Raw genomic sequence first — 17896 nt, forward strand, 5'->3', positions numbered from 1 at the left:
CAGCCATGTCAATGTTCTCCAATATTTCAAAGAAAGCTGAATCTCTGCCTTTGTACCATCAACTAGTATCTTTCCCCCCAAGCTAAGCTTTCCTCAGCAGTTTATAAAATTCTGTCATCAATTATCTTTCTAATTATATATTTTCTCTCACACAGGAGTACTGGGTAAGTACATCGAGGAGCTAAGACAGCAGAGAGCACAGTATAAGCACACAAATATCAGCTATTATTACACCTGGGTCTGGGACCTTGGGAACACTGGTCACCTGTGAAGTGGGATCAACATTCCCTACCTAACAGGGTTGTATTAGTATTAAATAAAATAAAGCATGTTCCATGGGGGAAAAAAACAACACCGCCCTGAATGTAGAAACTTCACTGTAGCCTCTGTCTCCAAAAATAGCAAATTGGTTATTTATAAACTTCTATAAGCAGAATGCCAACAGAATGAAGACTTAGAGAAACAGAGAAAGGTAACAAGGAGTAAAAGAAAGATCAAAATAGAGTAGAAGGAAGGCATCACACCTGTTGGCAGAGGTATATATATCCTTTTTTCTAATCTCCTCCGCAATGCTTCATCAATGTCCCATGGGAAATTAGTGGCAGCCAATACCATGACCATTTTGGAAGGATCATCATTCTCCAAAGCTCCTCCTACTCCTATGGACAACAAGGGTAAAGAAGAGCATTTTTCTTACAGTCCCTTATTCTTTCATTCAACCAGTACTTCTAAGCATCAGCTATAGACTTGGTGGGAGGCTCAGTGACAAACATGATGTGGTCCTTCTCACCTGTGTGGTGTCAGAAACCAGACAGATCCACAGAGGAGACAAAGAGGTAGAAGAATTCCCACAGTCTACTGCAGAAGTCTAATCCAATAAGAAAATCTAATTTTTTTCTGTAATCTTTTTGTGTGTTTTTCCTCTACAAAGAGGAGGCAAGGGAGATTATGCTGTTTTACTACTTTATTTTTTTTTAATCATGAATTTTTTAGTTATTACTCTGTTTTTCTCGAGAAAGGAGAACAGAATAGGGTTCACATTTATTTAATAATAGCATGCAATCATAATTTTGAGAGACATTATACTGCAATAATTTTGTCCTTCTAATATATGTGACTGAGAAAAAATAAACAAGAAATTTCAGAATGAATGTAATAATCAATTGCTACTGAAAATAACCATTTCTTTTTACACAAAACCAAATATATGGACACAGGGTTTATCTTCTCAGAATTAAAATTTTAGAACAAAAAACCAGGTTTACAGAATGGAAACTCTGGAGAATAAACAAAAAAAATTATCAAAAACTCACAAACTTTATCGATATGAATTTTGAGTCTGATATAACAAAGTAGTAGATTTAAAACAACTTAATTCAATGGTATTTTCTTAATAAATTACTAAACTCTTATTTCAATCATTATTATAAAGAGTTAAGCTGTCCAACTAATGGTCACAAATACCCAGCAATAAAATTCAGCTACTAAATTTGTATTTGGTGATATTTTTAAATGTTTTTGTGTTTTCCTCCACATTCCTCCTTGCAAAAAAAATACAACACAGACATTCCTTTCTTTTATACTTCGACAGACACAAAAATGGTAAACTCACTGAGGGAAGGGCCTCCTAGTACTCAATTATTTTATACCTCTTACAGTGCCTGGCAATCAGAGTCACATATCTCTAAAGAGCAGCTCTGGGCCCATTACTCTCTTCCTCCAATGGCTCCCCAAAGCCTTTCCTTCTTAATCTGAATAACTTCTACCAATACTTCAAAGCCCCTTGGCTATTCCCTTCTATGATTCCCTTTGTCCGGGTGGTACCCCTCCTATTGTGTTTTCACTACACTCAGAGTTCAGTTCTACTACAGTACTAGCGATATATTGTAATTGTCTATGAAGTGCCTGCTTCTCAACTAGAACAGTGGTTCTCAAACTTTTTGGTCCCAGAATCCTTTTTACACCTTTAAAGATTACTGAGCCTCATAGAGTTTTTGTGTGTGTGGAGTATATGAATATTCAACACTTATTATTAAAAACTAATACTGAGACTTAAAAAATATTAATTCATTTTAACAATAAAAAATACATTATTTATTAACATAGTTAACATAGTTTATGAAAAATAACTGTTTTTTAAAACCAAAAAGAATTAGTAAGAAGGCTGGTGTTTTTTTTTTTTTTTTTTGCATTTCTGCAAATCTCTCTAATGTTTGACTCAACAGAGAAGAGGTGGATTCTCATATCTGCTTCAGCCTTTCACCTACTGTGATATTCCACATGTCTTATACCCTCTGAAAGTCTCCACTGTTTTACTTACAAGAGAACGAGAGTGAAAAAAGTAAGCAACATCTTGATATTATTATGAAAGTAGTTCAGCATTTGCACACCTTTTAGGAGTTTTAAAGACCTCTGGGACCCTGGACCACATCTCTAAACAGTAAGCCCCTTGAAGGGCATGACATTCCTTTTCTTTGTAACCTCAGAACCTGAAACGGTACAAGTATGCAGCAGACGCCTTCTGAGTGCATGAAGAAATGAACAACTGGGTGGATGAACAAATGACTACAAATAAACTCCAGGGCCTTCTGGTCCATTCACTGAGAATTTCCAAAAAATCAATCTACACAAAATTCAAAAAGGGAACTACAATAGTTTTGAGGCATTAATTATCAATTACCATCCATCTGAATGAGCAGCTCAGACTTGACTCTGCGACTTGCCTCATGTTCATCAGAGGTTCCTCTTCGACTGCAGATAGAATCTATCTCATCAATGAAGATCGTGGTGGGGGCATAAAACCTAGCCTTTGTGAAAATATTTGAAAGAAATCATTTAATGAGCTCATAATATAAACTGAATTTCTAAAATGCCATTTTCCTCCATCTAAAACAACAGTAAACAAGAGCAGAAATTTCTCATTGCTTTAATGCCACTCTTTGGTTACTGATATGTTAATCATATCAGGAAAAGGAAAATCCTAAAAATAAAAGGTAAGTTATACGGTTGGTGAAGTCAGGTGACAGATACACAAGGATTCATGGTCCTATCTTTCTACTTCTGTGTTTGAAAACTTCCATAATACAAAATGCTCCTAAAGATAAATCATCAATGTATCCTCAAATATACATTCCTAAGTAACTATTGCAAATGTTTATGAAAAGGAACAAACTTTAATGGTAGATCAATTCCTAACTGGTTTTCAAAATATATATTAAAATATACTTCTGCTCAACCCACTCATTACAGAGCCAGAAATATCCTCCAAACTACACACATTTCCAAAGTCTCTTCCACCCTCCCTGGATGGGATGCCAGGGGGCTTCAACCTCAGAGAGGAATGCAAGCTGAAGACACAAGAGCCACTCCACAAAACTCACCACCTCATGTCTTAACTAGCGTCAAGAACTCTGAAACAACTACACTTGACCTTTTTTAAAAAGATACCTAGGTGAATGGATCTAGGTTACAGGGATACCATGTGCCTATAACAAATGGGACTCTGAAACCCAAACATATCATCACTCACCATTTCAAACAACAGACGAACCAACTTCTCAGATTCGCCTCTATATTTAGACGTCAGTGTGGAAGAGGAGACATTAAAGAAGGTTGTGCCGCACTCGGTGGCCACGGCTTTAGCCAGCATGGTCTTACCAGTGCCTGGGGGCCCAACCATCAGCACTCCCTGAAATTTCAAAAGATGTATTAAGTGATTTATTAGATTAAAATGCTTTCTTATAAAATATCATCAGCTAATAATGTACACGAACCTCTTCCCATCAAAAGAGAAGTTCAACTGTCACAGTAAAATCATGGTGCATTTGACACGTTTCATTTTATAGACAGGAAAAACTAAAATGACGAATTACTTCACAGAATGCCTCAAAGGTATCAGAGGTACTCAGAGCTGGGCTAACAATGGGCCCAGACAACAAGGAATTGCCTGGGACATCTGGAGAGGCCCTGGCAGAAGACAAACATGGATGGTCTTGGGCACAGCTTAAGACTGACTGCTCTGTTTAAGCAATGAAAATAGATGACATTTTCTATCACATGGAGCAGAATTATATATCCTTTGCCCTCCTTAGGCACAAAACCTATCCTTCACAACACATAATATATAATTTAGATCAGAAATAAAGATCCATTTATCAGCTTATAAAGCAGCTAAAATCTAGTGGTGATTCAAACAATCAAATTAGCTATCATTTTAACTGTGCTGGACAGTTAATAGTTTACATAAAACACTGTTAGTAATGAAAAAGCCAAATATAGACTAAAATCTAAATTTTAGTTATTTCTCACCTTTGAAAGCAAATAAACAGAAGTATTCTATAAAAATAAATTGAGGAGTACAAATTATCCAAGAACACTAATCTTCCAGTCCTTTAGACTAGAAGATTTTTAAATACTTACCATTTTCTTCTAACACTTTCAGTGAGAGTTAAGATATATACTTAACACTACATTTTTTTGGCATAATAGTTGGTGATCTTAAGATGAATTCTGAGCCATTTGTTAATAAGCTTTAGAGGAGTTAAACGTTGAAAACTATGTGCATAGCAAAGTTTCATAAACTCTAAATTTAGAAACTGTCCAAACCTGCTTCTAGCTATGGAATTTTGATACCCAGGACAACGAGGGATCAGTACGATTTAAAACACTAGTTTTATAAAAAAATTTTTTTTGCTTTGAAGAAACCTTTAACTATACGTGAGACTAACATTTCAAAAACTGTAAAGACAACTAATAGTATAGGCACAGCTACAAAAAAGGCCCTGTTTCTCTTTCCACTGTCCTCTTAATGCCCTCCCAGTTCTCATAATGTCATTAACATGGCCATGACCAGATGATTTCCAGTGTCAGCATCTGTGCACAAACATAGCTCACAGATACAGGACAGCATTCAAACACGTCACCTCCTCGTGATGTTACCCCTTCAACTGTCTCCTCTCTTTCCTGTATCTCCTCTCCTGTTTATTTGAAAAATGAAATCCTTCACTTGACCCTACAAATGCTCTAATGACTATCTACCTCTCCCTCTCCCTTCCTGACCAAGCTTCTTAAAGAAATGTTTTATGCTTACTGTTTCTTCATGAGCTACAGTCTGACTTCTGCCTCCACTGCTTCACTAAAAATACCTGACTAACCCAATGGTCACTTTTTAACTCACAGCTTCTCTTCTCCCTCTGACCTTTGATGCCAATACCCATTCATTCCCTTCTCCCTGAAACTATTCCTCCCCAGGCTGGTTTTAGGACACAGGACTTGTCATGCTAGGGAGGATACACCTACCATTCCAGGTGTTTTAAAACCCCTTTAAATACCTATTTTATGAAGGCCTTAGTATTTCTTTTAAACATTATTTTTAAAGTTATTATAAAGGGGGAAATTTATGGTACTAAGTTCCCTAAATTAGTAATATCTGTAACAAATAGATATCTATATCTAAAACAAATAGATATCTATAACAAATAGATATTACAAGCACAAGCTGGACTCAAGATCGCCAGGAAAAATATCAATAATCTTGGATATGCAGATGACACCACCCTATGGCAGAAAGTGAAAAAGAACTAAACAGCCTCTTGAGGAAAGTGAAAGAGGAGAGTGAAAAAGTTGGCTTAAAGCTCAACATTCAGAAAACTAAGATCATGGCATCCAGTCCCATCACTTCATGGCAAATAGATGGGGAAACAGTGGCTGACTTTATTTTTTTTGAGCTCCAAAATCACTGCAGATGGTGATTGTAGCCATGAAATTAAAAGACGCTTACTCCTTGGAAGGAAAGTTATGACTAAGCTAGACAGCATATTAAAAACAGAGACACTACTTTGCCAACAAAGGTCCGTCTAGTCAAAGCTCTGGGATTTTCAGTAGTATGGATGTGAGAGTTGGACTATTAAGAAAGCCAAGCACCTTGAACTGTGGCGTTAGAGAAGATTCTTGAAAGTCCCTTGGACTGCAAGGAATCCAACCAGTCCATCCTAAAGGAGATAAGTCCTGAATATTCAATGGAAGGACTGATGTTGAACCTGAAACTCCAATACTTTGGCCACCTGATGCGAAGAGCTAACTCACTGGAAAAGACCCTGATGCTGGGAAAGACTGAAGGCAGGAGGAGAAGGGGACGACCAAGGATGAGATGGTTGGATGGCATCACCAACTCAATGGACATGAGTTTGAGTAAACTCCACAATCTGGCGATGGAGACGGAGGCCTGGTGTGCTGCAATCCACGGGGTTGCAAAGAGTCGGATGCGACTGAGCGGCTGAACTGAACTGAACTGATAACAAACAGTCTATAGAAGCTTTTAAGTTGTGAGAGGCAAGCAAAATGCCATGATATAAACACAATTTCTCCTCCTTTCTCCTTTTGGGCACAAACGAGGAGGAGGTATTGAGAACATAAAAGACCTTCCAGCTAATCTAGAAGGGGCAAAGCAAGATCATGCTTTTATTTCATTCTGCCAGTCAGAGCAAAGCAAGACTCTGCCTATGGCTAAGACCAAAAACAGTTCAGGCAGCAGCTGTTGGAAGGGCTTTTTTAATACACTGGAGTGAAAGCACCGAACTTGGGAGGCGCGAGTCCTGGGCAGGCTTTAGACTACAAAGCACAGGGCAAGCTAGAAAGATCTAAACATTCTCATTACCTCTGAGAATTTATACCTGGCCTAGATGAAGTGATCAAAATAATTAATTACTGAGAAACAGGTCAGCTTTTAAAAAGATATTTATTTGATCAAACACTTATTCTATGACTATGTACTATTACTATTTAATTTGCTTGCTAACTTTCCATTACAGAAACAGACACCTGGAAAATTCTTAAAATTCGTCTCCAGCTCAGCGCCCCTGAGGGAAGTGACTTTAAAGATGACAGCATCAACACTCCCAACCCCTCTTCTGCCAGGCAGAGGCAGCATCTCAACCACAAATCCTTATCCAGGTACCTGAGGTACATACCAGCCTCCCCCGACCTTTACAGACCATGTTAATAAATGCATAAGGAAACAACAATGCTGGCTTTCTTTATCATGCAAGCTGCAGTTTTATGCCTATATTATTTTAATAAATTCTCACCTTCCACGGCCTTCTAATCCCTTTGAAAAAGTCAGGCATCCACATGGGAAGGACGACAGCTTCCCTCAGCAACTTCTTAGCTTCTTCCAGATCTGCTATGTCATCCCTTTGGAAGAACAGCCACGTTTCATGCTTATTTGGGGTCACCTTTGATTTATGGTCATTAGCAGCTCTTTGAATTGTTTTTCACTTAGGAAATTATTCTTATAGGGAGAACAGTATTCTAATTTTTACTGTATAAAATCATCAGTGAAAACATACTACAGTTATAAATCAAGACATTATTCAATTAACAACCTTTGTTGGTTAAGTCAACATCAAATTAACATGAAAATGTCTTGGCTGTATTCTGAAAGAACAATTGTTCTGCCAAGTCTGCACACTCATATTATGGGTGAAATCATAATCAGGAGGTGAATGGATAGCAAGACAAGACACACCAAGCCAACCTACAGCCTTCTCCGCAGCTGTGATTCAAGAACGTAACAGACTCACCAGTGAACACTTGGGTTCCTGGAGACGATGTCTCTCTCAAGGGCTTCCACCAGGTCCTTATCATATGCAGCACCATCAAATTTTGGAATTTCACCATCACTTGTACCATCTTGCATATTTTTCCTTCCCTGGGGACAGGTGTAAAAAAAAATATCAATAACAATCATTAAGCCTTCAAAATACTGCAGTGGAACTATTTAAAATGGCTTATTCTTTTTTTTTTAAATAGTGTTTTCTAATTACCCCCAAGGCCATCCTCCCCTTTTTAATTCATCAGCAATAGATGAACTGGCCAACCTTAGGAGACACTTCAAATTTACATTCTTGAGGGGACAGGTGCACATTAAGACTAAACGACCTTGATATCTCTAAATTTGGGGTTGCTAGGGATTTCTGCCACTACTAGAAAATATTTCAAGCATTAATACAGAGGAAGAAAAAACCAACTTACTGAAAACCTACTGCCCAGCAAGAAATCTCAAAAACATTATCTCGTTTAAGACAACAACCCTAAAGGTAAGGTTGTATTATTACCCTGTTTTTACAGATAAGGAACTGGGGCTCAGAAAGTTAATCAAGTTCACAATTACTAAACATCTGAGTATAGATTTTAACTCAGATCTTCCTGAGGCCCCAAACTCATGCTTTTTCACAACATCAGACCACCTCATGCCTGCCTGGGTCATTTTAAAGCTTAAAAGCATGTTAAAGGGGCAGGAAGGGATCAATTAGGAAGATGTGGTTAACATATACACACTACTATATATAAAAGAGGTAATCAACAAGGACCTACTAGCACAGAGAACAATACTCAGTGTTTTATAGTAACCTATAAGGAAAAAGAATCTGGAAAAAAAAAAAAAAAAATATATATATATATATATAAATATCCATACACCTGAAACACAACATTATATAGCAAATATATTTCATTAAAAAAAAAAAAGAGTAGGTTACATATGGTAGAACTATTAATCCTCCTAAGGATCTGAGAAATGCTGGGCTGGAAAAAGCACAAGCTGGAATCAAGATTCCCGGGAGAAATATCAGTAACCTTAGACATGCAGATGACACCACTCTTATGGCAGAAAGTGAAGAGGAACTACAAAGCCTCTTGATGAAAGTGAAAGTGGAGAGTGAAAAAGTTGGCTTAAAGCTCAACATTCAGAAAACGAAGATCATGGCATCTGGTCCCATCACTTCATGGGAAATAGATGGGGAAACAGTGGAAACAGTGTCAGACTTTATTTTTCTGGGCTCCAAAATCACTGCAGATGGTGACTGCAGCCATGAAATTAAAAGATGCTTACTCCTCGGAAGGAAAGTTATGACCAACCTAGATAGCATATTCAAAAGCAGAGACATTACTTTGCCAACTAAGGTCCATCTAGTCAAGGCTATGGTTTTTCCAGTGGTCATGTATGGATGTGAGAGTTGGACTGTGAAGAAAGCTGAGCACCGAAGAATTGATGCTTTTGAACTGTGGTGTTGGAGAAGACTCTTGAGAGTCCCTTGGACTGCAAGGAGATCCAACCAGTCCATTCTAAAGGAGGTCAGCCCTAGGTGTTCTTTGGAAGGAATGATGCTAAAGCTGAAACTCCATTACTTTGGCCACCTCATGTGAAGAGCTGACTCACTGGAAAAGACTCTGATACTGGGAGGGATTGGGGGCAGGAGGAAAAGGGGACGGACAGAGGATGAGATGGCTGGATGGCATCACCAACTCGATGGACGGAGTTTGAGTGAACTCTGGGAGTTGGTGATGGACAGGGAAGCCTGGCGTGCTGCGATTCATGGGGTCGCAAAGAGTTGGACATGACTAAGCAACTGAACTGAACTGAAGGATCTAAGAGGCTGCAGATGAGGAAAGACTTGGGACACTGAACTGCAGCTTACAAAGCTTTTTCCCTCAGTGTAAGTACCCACTCAGGGTTCAGAGTTTCTTCCTAGTTACGTCCTTGGACCACATCATAAAGTCACTCTAATGACAAAGATAAAAGGAACTTTTAAAATAGCATCATTAGGGTCATTAAAGCAATATACTTTACCCCAAATTCTTTATTTAATAACACACTAGCTTGAAGAAAAAAAAAAAAAAAAGAATTACATGCTATGGCTTCTATGGGGTTCTGCCAACGTTTACTCAGCTCTGAAGAGCTTTAAATGAGACGTGCTCAGCTGCCAGAGACAGTTCAACCACTAGAACTACTTTAGCAGACAGAGCCAAGCACCTCCCCGGAGCTTCAGCCCCACAGTTACTGTTAAGGCAAAAATGAAGGAAAAATGGTCCAAACACTAATCAATTTCCTGAGCTTCAATCTGAAGAGAGAGAACGGGATGAACCTCGCCTACCACACTCCATCTGAGATAAACCATAAACTAGATCCTAAGTGCAGAGAGAACTAAATGGCTCCCTGTGGGCAGACGCTCCAGTTCTTTAAGTCACTGGGTAAATGACCAAACAGTACTCTGGTAACTTGACTCCAAAATGAATAATTTACTGTCTCTGGTTAGCATGGTATGAAACTGAATTTTTAGGAAGATTCTTGTACTTCAGATGACAGATCCCAATATTGACACTTAAAAGGAATAAATTTCTGGCGTGCCTACACAACAAAGATAACGTCAACAAATTTAAAATTAGCTCAGCCTAGAATCATATTTTATAATAAAGATGGGCCAAGGCTAGTCACACTCAAACATATCACTGTGAACACTCTGTAATCGTTTTTAAAACTCTTCTAAAAATAAATCAACCAGAGAATGCAACAGAAACTGATATATCTGGGATTTAACAAGCTTTGATATGACATTGTAATTTGAGACTTACCAAAAAAAAAAAAAAATTAAAAAAATAGGCAGAGAGTCATTTTAATATGAATATCCAAGTGGTGGCGAGGATTTAATAAACACTATCAAGGGAAAGTAAAAGGTGTACACTTGTCTGGAAGCAACAGGAATCATAGGATTTTAAGAAAAATAAATATATGACTATCTATGTCCAAGACATTCTATTGTGCCTTCAGTGTAAGATCAGTGCATGAAAATAAGATTATCGGCTAGATTACTGGCAGAAAGTTAACAAGTAAACGCCAAACACACATAAACTGTGAAGTGCTATGAAAAAAATGAGTGGTCAGTATAGTTAAAAGGTACTGAGCAAAAAGAACAGGCTGGAGGGGGACTCCCCTGGCAGTCCACTAGTTAAGACTCCTAGATTCCACTGAAGGGGGCACAGGTTTGATCCCTGGTTGGGGAACTAAGATCCTGAATGCTGTGCAGTGTGGCCAAAAAAATAAAAATAAAGTATTTTTTAAAAATAAGAATAGGTTGGAAAGATGGTCAGAAGTCAGCACACTGGGCCCTCTAGGCCATGGGGAGCTGTTTAGGTTTTATTCTAAGTAAATGGGGAAATTTTTGAAACTTGCTAAGAAGGGCAATGACAGAATCTGATTTACATGTTAAAATGACCCTTGTAGTTGCTATATGGGAAAAATGGTGGGCTGGACAAAGAAGGAGAGGCAGGGAAATAAAAGCCTGTAGCAGCAAAGTCAAGGCTCTCAATTCACAGAAGATACGTGGGTAGAAAGTCAGTCAAACCACTTGCCCTCCCACCCAAAGTTTCTCAATAGTACAGATGAGACCTGAATACAAAGTAAGTACTCCAAAGAAGATTCTAGATCTTTTTCAACTCAAAATGGTGAGGTGACTAAAAAGAAAAACTAGGAAACTAAAATTAATAATTTATTTGGTGATACTGGGAGATCAACAAAATGGGTGACAACTATCCTTCTTAACAAACAGATCAATTAAAATAGGAAATATCAAATATGAGTGAATAGCTGTGGTTTCAGTTAACCTGCTAGATTAACTGCAACCAGAAGAGTGGTTCTCTTTGGGAAAGCAGTAAGTGGCAGAGATCAGAAGGGATCATGAGTATGGCTTCTGAGGAGCTCAATGCTCTATTTTTGACCCCTGAGCAATAGTTAAACGGATTACATGGTAGTTACAGAGGTTGCATGCAATCAGTCCAAGCTGACTCTTACTGGTTTGTAAGAGCCAGTTATTAAATTTTCAGGAATTTTTCAAGCCAACTGTGAAAAACAGCCATTTGTAAAAATCATACAAACTTAGAATAAATTATACTAAAAATAGAATAAGTAATTACTCAAAACTCCTCACTGCCAACTACTAAACTATCACTACGTACTTGTACCGCGTTTACACTGCAGAATGGTAGGCTGCTACTCATGTCAACTCTGGGTTCAGTGATCTCGTGTTGGTAGCCTAGATCCAGTCATAGTGGAAGTGTTTATACCAGAGAAACCAGCAAGTATTACAAAATGGGGACTTGATTTCTTGTTCTGTTAACTGTCTAGACTTAAACTAATGGGGGAAATATTAAACTAAAGAGTGTGTCATTTCTATAGTTCTTACCATGTAAATCGGAGAAGGCAATGGCACCCCACTCCAGTACTCTTGCCTGGAAAATTCCATGGACGGAGGAGCCTGGTGGGCTGCAGTCCATGGGGTCGCTAAGAATCGGACACGACTAGGCGACTTCACTTTCACTTTTCACTTTCATGCATTGGAGAAGGAAATAGCAACCCACTCCAGTATTCTTGCCTGGAGAATCCCAGGGACGGGGGAGCCTGGTAGGCTACCGTCTATGGGGTCACACCGAGTCAGACACGACTGAAGTGACTTAGCGTAGCATACCATGTAAATAGCACAAAAAACTAAGGAAATAAGTTGTATTTGAAAACCATGACATGATTCATCAAAGTTGTTCAAGTGATTGATGGAGGAGTGAAGTTCTGACATGTTTCTGTTGTTTCATTTTCAACTGACTCACTAATAAAAACAAAATATCAACCAAATCTTGTCAGAACTACATTCCTAATCATCTGTCAACTGCAACCATAGGTACCTACAGGTGCAAGAGTTAAGCAAAAAGCAGCAAAGGCATTTCATGAGGGTCCATGGGCCCTATAAAAGTTTACAATAAAGAGTCTTACATATTTTATCATTTGTAAGTTATTATGTTGTACATCCTTTATTATGAGATTTATAATAAATTTGTGTGAATATGCATGCATACTTATATACATACAACTTTTTTTTTCAAAAAAACTAGTTATTAGACATTTACCAGTATGCTACTAGTTAGATGATCATCATTCATCAAATACTACCCTTATAATCTATATACTTTTCTTCAATAAAGAGATTTTTTTTTTTAGGTCATTGTTCATTTGTATAACTACCTATCCACATTTCTCAAAATAATACTTCAACCCAGTTTCTCTCTCTCCATATCAGACATTCCTAGACTTAAGCATGAGAAAGAAAATATTCAAAAAATGGCCATTTGCTATTAAGTAATTCAATCAATTACTTAAATCAATTACCAGATAACCACGATGGTGTGATCACTCACCTAGAGTCAGACATCCTGGAGTGTGAAGTCAAGGGGGCCTTAGGAAGCATCACTATGAACAAAGCTAGTGGAGGTGATGGAATGCCAGTGCAGCTATTTCAAATCCTAAAAGATGATGCTGTGAAAGTGCTGCACTCAACATGCCAGCAAATTTGGAAAACGCAGCACTGGCCACAGGACTGGAAACGGTCAGTTTTCATTCCAATTCCAAAGAAAGGCAATGCTAAAGAATGTTCAAACTACCACACAACTGTACTCATCACACACTAACAAAGTAATAAAAATTCTCTAAGCCAGGCTTCAACAGTACATGAACCATGAACTTCCAGATGTTCAAGCTGGATTTAGAAAAGGCAGAGGAACCAGAGATCAAATTGCCAACTGGATCACAGAAAAAGCAAGAGAGTTCCAGAAAAACATCTACTTCTGCTTTATTGGCTATGCTAAAGCCTTGTCTGTGTGGACCATGACAAACTGTGGAAAATTCTTAAAGAGACAGGAATATCAGACCATATTATCTGCCTCATGAGACATCTATGAGACTGGACATGGAACAATGGACTGGTTCCAAATTGGGAAAGGAGTATGTCAAGGCTATATATTATCATCCTGCTTATATGCAGAGTACGTCATGCAAAATGCCAGGCTGGATGAAGCACAAGCTGGAACCAAGATTGCCAGGAGAAATATCAATAATCTCAGATATGCAGTTGACACCACCCTTATGGCAGAAAGCAAACAGCAATTAAAGAGCCTCTTGATAAAAGTGAAAGAGGGGAGTACAAAGCTGGCTTAAAACTCAACATTCAAAAAACTAAGATCATGGCATTCAGTCTCATCACTTCATGGCAAATAGATGGGGAAAAAATGCAAACAGTGATGAACTTTATTTTCTTGGGCTCCAAAATCACTGCAGATGGTGACTGCAGCCATGAAATTAAAAGACATTTGCTCCTTGGAAGAAAAGCTATGACAAACCTAGGCAGCATATTAAAAAGCAGAGACATTACTTTTACCAACAAAGGTTGGTCTAGTCAAAGCTATGGTTTTCCCAACGGTCATGTATGGATGTGATAGTTGGAACATAAAGAAAGCTAAGCACCAAAGAATTGATGTTTTTGAACTGTGGTGTTGGAGAAGACTCTTGAAAGTCCCTTAGACTGCAAGGATATCAAACCAGTCAGTCTTAAAGGAAATCAGTCCTGAATATTCATTGGAAGGACTGATGCTAAAGCTGAAGCTCCAATAATTTGGCCACCTGATGTGAAGAACTGACTCCCTGGAAAAGACCCTGATGCTGAGAAAGATTTAAGGCAGGAGGTGAACGGGATGACAGAGGATGAGATGGTTGGATGGCATCACCAGCTTGATGGGCATGAGTTTGAGCAAGCTCCAGGAGCTGGTGATGGACAGGGGAAGCCTGGTGTGCTGCAGTCCATGAGGTCACAGAGTTGGACATGACTGAGAGACTGAACTGAAGCACAGCACAGAATCTCTACCCAGTATTATGTTTATTCACCAATCAATTTCCCAGATAAACGTATATACTGAAGGAAATTTTCTCATGAAAGAAAAAAAAAATCTACTCAAAAATTTACAGATAAATCTAAGTTTTAAAACTCTGTATCAGTAACAAACTGTATCCACTGTCTTATTCTGTGAAGACTATACACACATCTATTTCCTTATAAATCTTTCCCCTACAGTTATGGTTCATTTATTGTTCATTTTACTTCAGAATACTAGCTAAAATATTTTTTTAAGTTTTAAAACTTTATTTTGAATATTTCTACAAAAGCTCCATTTTACTTAAGATTTGTACAGACAAATTTGTGTGTGTGTTTATTTAATACATCTCTGAGTTTACTGGCATTGCAGAATGGCCTTCAAAATGCCAAGACTGCATAAGTTTTTGATTCAGAGTTCTTTTTTATATCTCTTCCATGTTAAAACCAGAGTCCTCTGAAAAGCCTACAAAAATTACAATATGCACCAAAGGTCATGGGCTTAAAGTGAATGAGTCAGGAAGAGGGAGGCTTGCCTTGTCATCTCTCCCTCTGGCTCTGCAGTCCTTATCCCTGCTGGTGGAGGGCTTCTCGCTCTTAGATATGGGATGTGCTCGGCCTACAGGTCCCCGGGCGCCGCCTCCTGGCATCTCTTTCCTCAGAGGTCTTACTTCTCGATTGGGACGCCTTATCTGAGGTGGAGCTCTAACCAAAAAAAATAAAAATTAATCAAAGGCAAAAGTACTTCAATACTACCTCAGTTAATAAAACTATTAAATCAATTAGCCCACAAAGTCAGTTTTTCCCCTTTTGCCAATTCACGGTCACAACTATTAGATCAGTTTTTGAAAGTACTTTTCTGTAAAAAATCCTGGTTGATACAAATATCAAATACATATAAATGATACATGTAACAGCAATTACTTTGTCAAAGTAACAATCACCAATAGAGGGCAATACACACTACTCCCATCTAATAATCTTAATAGTGTAATAGAGTATCAGTTCCTTATTCATTATTGTCCTAAACCAAATAAGTAACTTTAAAAAAAAGTATTAAAAGCTGAAAAGACAAGAATTGAAAATATGTCTATCTGTATAGCTTACCAGTTTATCCTTTACAACCAAAATTATTCTCTCTGCTTCAGTATTGGAAAAACCAGCATTTTATTCATCAAATTACAAATAGCAAGGCTTAATGAAATCTTAATTTAGGTGTATCTAAAATTCATGTTTTGAAGGTGTCAAAAATCAAGAATCATTCAAATTATACAGGCCCCCAAACATGAATCAAGAATTCTGATAACTACATGTGGCAAAAGATGTTAATTCTATTTATGGTGTTGACCATTTCACAATACACACAGATATTGAATCATGACACTGTACACTTGAAACTAACGTACTGTGTCAATTACACGGCAATTTTTAAAAAGAATTTTGATAAACATATAAATATAACTATGCTGACCAAGTAGCACACTTTGTCTCATGTAATGTGAAATGTGTCTTCTTCAAATAGTAAAGTCGGAGGGCTCCTCAGCACAGTACCTACTTGCCCCTCTTTGGGTGCTGGCTGAGACGCTGTCACTTTGTGTATAATTTCCTGAGCTGTCTCTGCCTCTGTTTTCTACCTTTCCTCTCTCTACAGTTCCACCTGTATTTGTAGCCCTTCACATCCCATATGTATATCCCTTTTTCCACCCACGTGCCGAATCTATCATTATCTCTTTTCCAGCTTCTGGCTTTTAATTCATCTAACTCATCATGGAAGTCTCTCTCTCTGTATCAGGGAAGGGTCACATGTGTACAACTCAATAAACCCAGGAAAATGGATGACAAGCCAGGAAGGTGGCAAACTCAAGGTGAAAAATGGGTAACATACTGTAGCATCTTCAGACCACTGGAGTCAGACCACCATGTGAAACTGTTACGGATGAGAGAGCCTGATGGAAAATGTGTGTCTACCTACTAGGTTACCACACACTGACATCGGAGGGAATTCAGTCCAATTAAACAATTATGTACTGAACACCCAGACACCCGTCAGGAGGCAGATAGCCTCTACTGTGCTAGGCCCTCAGAGGAGACAACGATGAAAGAGCAAACTTGTGGGGAAAAAAATCCACAGGAAAGGAACTCAAAAATCATGTATATTGAAATGGTTATACGACATTTTCAAATTTAAAGGCATTATTGTGTTTTTAGTACTAGCACATTTTTAGTCTTTTAAGTATTCTGACTGCCAGTAAGATACAAAAAAATGTGATGAGACTGGCAAAGAATAAAAAAAAAAGAAAAACGTTACACTGCTCTGTTCCTAGTATTTCATTGCAACCATTGTTTTTTGACTGAACTTCCTTTTTGATGAAGAGGTATCAAGTAGGTGAGCAGAACCTTATTATTCTACATATATAAATATAAAACAATAAATATATATATATATAATGGTAAATATATATATATATATATACACGTAACAGTAAGTGCATATCTGCAAATATATAAATGTCTGTCCTGAATCGGATTCATGGCCAAAGACAATCAAATGCAACCAACAACCTCCTTCTGCAGAACACACTTGACATGTGCTTGCCTTCTGTCAGCAGCTGCGCCTGCTATTTAAGTAGTCTGTCATTGTTTGTGGTCCTGCTCTTCCGAGGCACAGCCGGCCTGAGGCTTTTGCTGGCAAACAGCAAGCCCGTCCTTTACAGCTGCGCAACGGGCTGCCGCACGGCTGCTGGGCTGGCCCTGCTAGGCCTCCGTGAGGAGGGGAGAACTGCAGTGAATCCTCAAACAGCTCTTCTGCCTCCTCAGCTTGTGCCTTCCCACCTCGGCTGGCTATTTAGCAGTCTTGGAGGAGTCCTGCTGTAGTCCATTTTGCACACACATCCAGGTCAGTAAAGCTGTGCTGCGAGAGGAATTATTTCAAAGCTCATACACAGGCGGCACTCCAAGAGTGCTACTGCCGACCTTGTCCTGCCGCTCAGTATTCTGACGAGCTCATCCCCGGCCTGCATGAAACTGCTCAAAGAGGCCAGACATGCCACTGGTGGCCAGTCCAGAGTGGCACAGAAAGCCTGCCTGTGCTCTGCAGGTCTTCAGTTCCGTCTCACTGCAGTTTGATATTACATTTGAAACAGACTCTGTCAGCTTCCCAAAGGACATCCTTGATTCTGTCTGTACTTATTCCTCCATTAGCGCATCACTGCACAATGTCATGCTTCAATTTAAGGACTCAGTGACAGCTTCCAGGCTGTAAACAGTAAGTCTCAAGGCTGGTTTTACTGGTCTCTTTTTTAAAAAAGACTTTATTACTAGTAGGGCTGCACTGCATCATCAGTGCTTCCCTGGTGGCTCGGTGGTAATGA

The 17896-nt window shown here is 38.6% G+C and overlaps 1 protein-coding gene across 7 annotated transcripts in view; it reads right to left on the minus strand.

Annotated features, from left to right (window-relative positions):
* Positions 1-17896, minus strand: part of KATNAL1 (katanin catalytic subunit A1 like 1) — a 58084-nt gene that overhangs the window by 11687 nt on the left and 28501 nt on the right. For all 7 annotated transcript variants that reach the window (XM_006078584.4, XM_025262898.3, XM_025262899.3 and 4 more), the window contains exons 4-9: positions 15062-15230; positions 7581-7708; positions 7086-7191; positions 3530-3688; positions 2681-2807; positions 525-659 (exon numbers count right to left, since the gene is read on the minus strand). In XM_006078584.4, coding sequence (XP_006078646.2) covers positions 525-659; positions 2681-2807; positions 3530-3688; positions 7086-7191; positions 7581-7708; positions 15062-15230 — 824 coding nt within the window. The remainder of the gene's footprint in view (positions 1-524; positions 660-2680; positions 2808-3529; positions 3689-7085; positions 7192-7580; positions 7709-15061; positions 15231-17896) is intronic.

The sequence above is a fragment of the Bubalus bubalis genome, chromosome 13 (assembly GCF_019923935.1).
Source record: "Bubalus bubalis isolate 160015118507 breed Murrah chromosome 13, NDDB_SH_1, whole genome shotgun sequence".
NCBI classification, from domain to species: domain Eukaryota; kingdom Metazoa; phylum Chordata; class Mammalia; order Artiodactyla; family Bovidae; genus Bubalus; species Bubalus bubalis.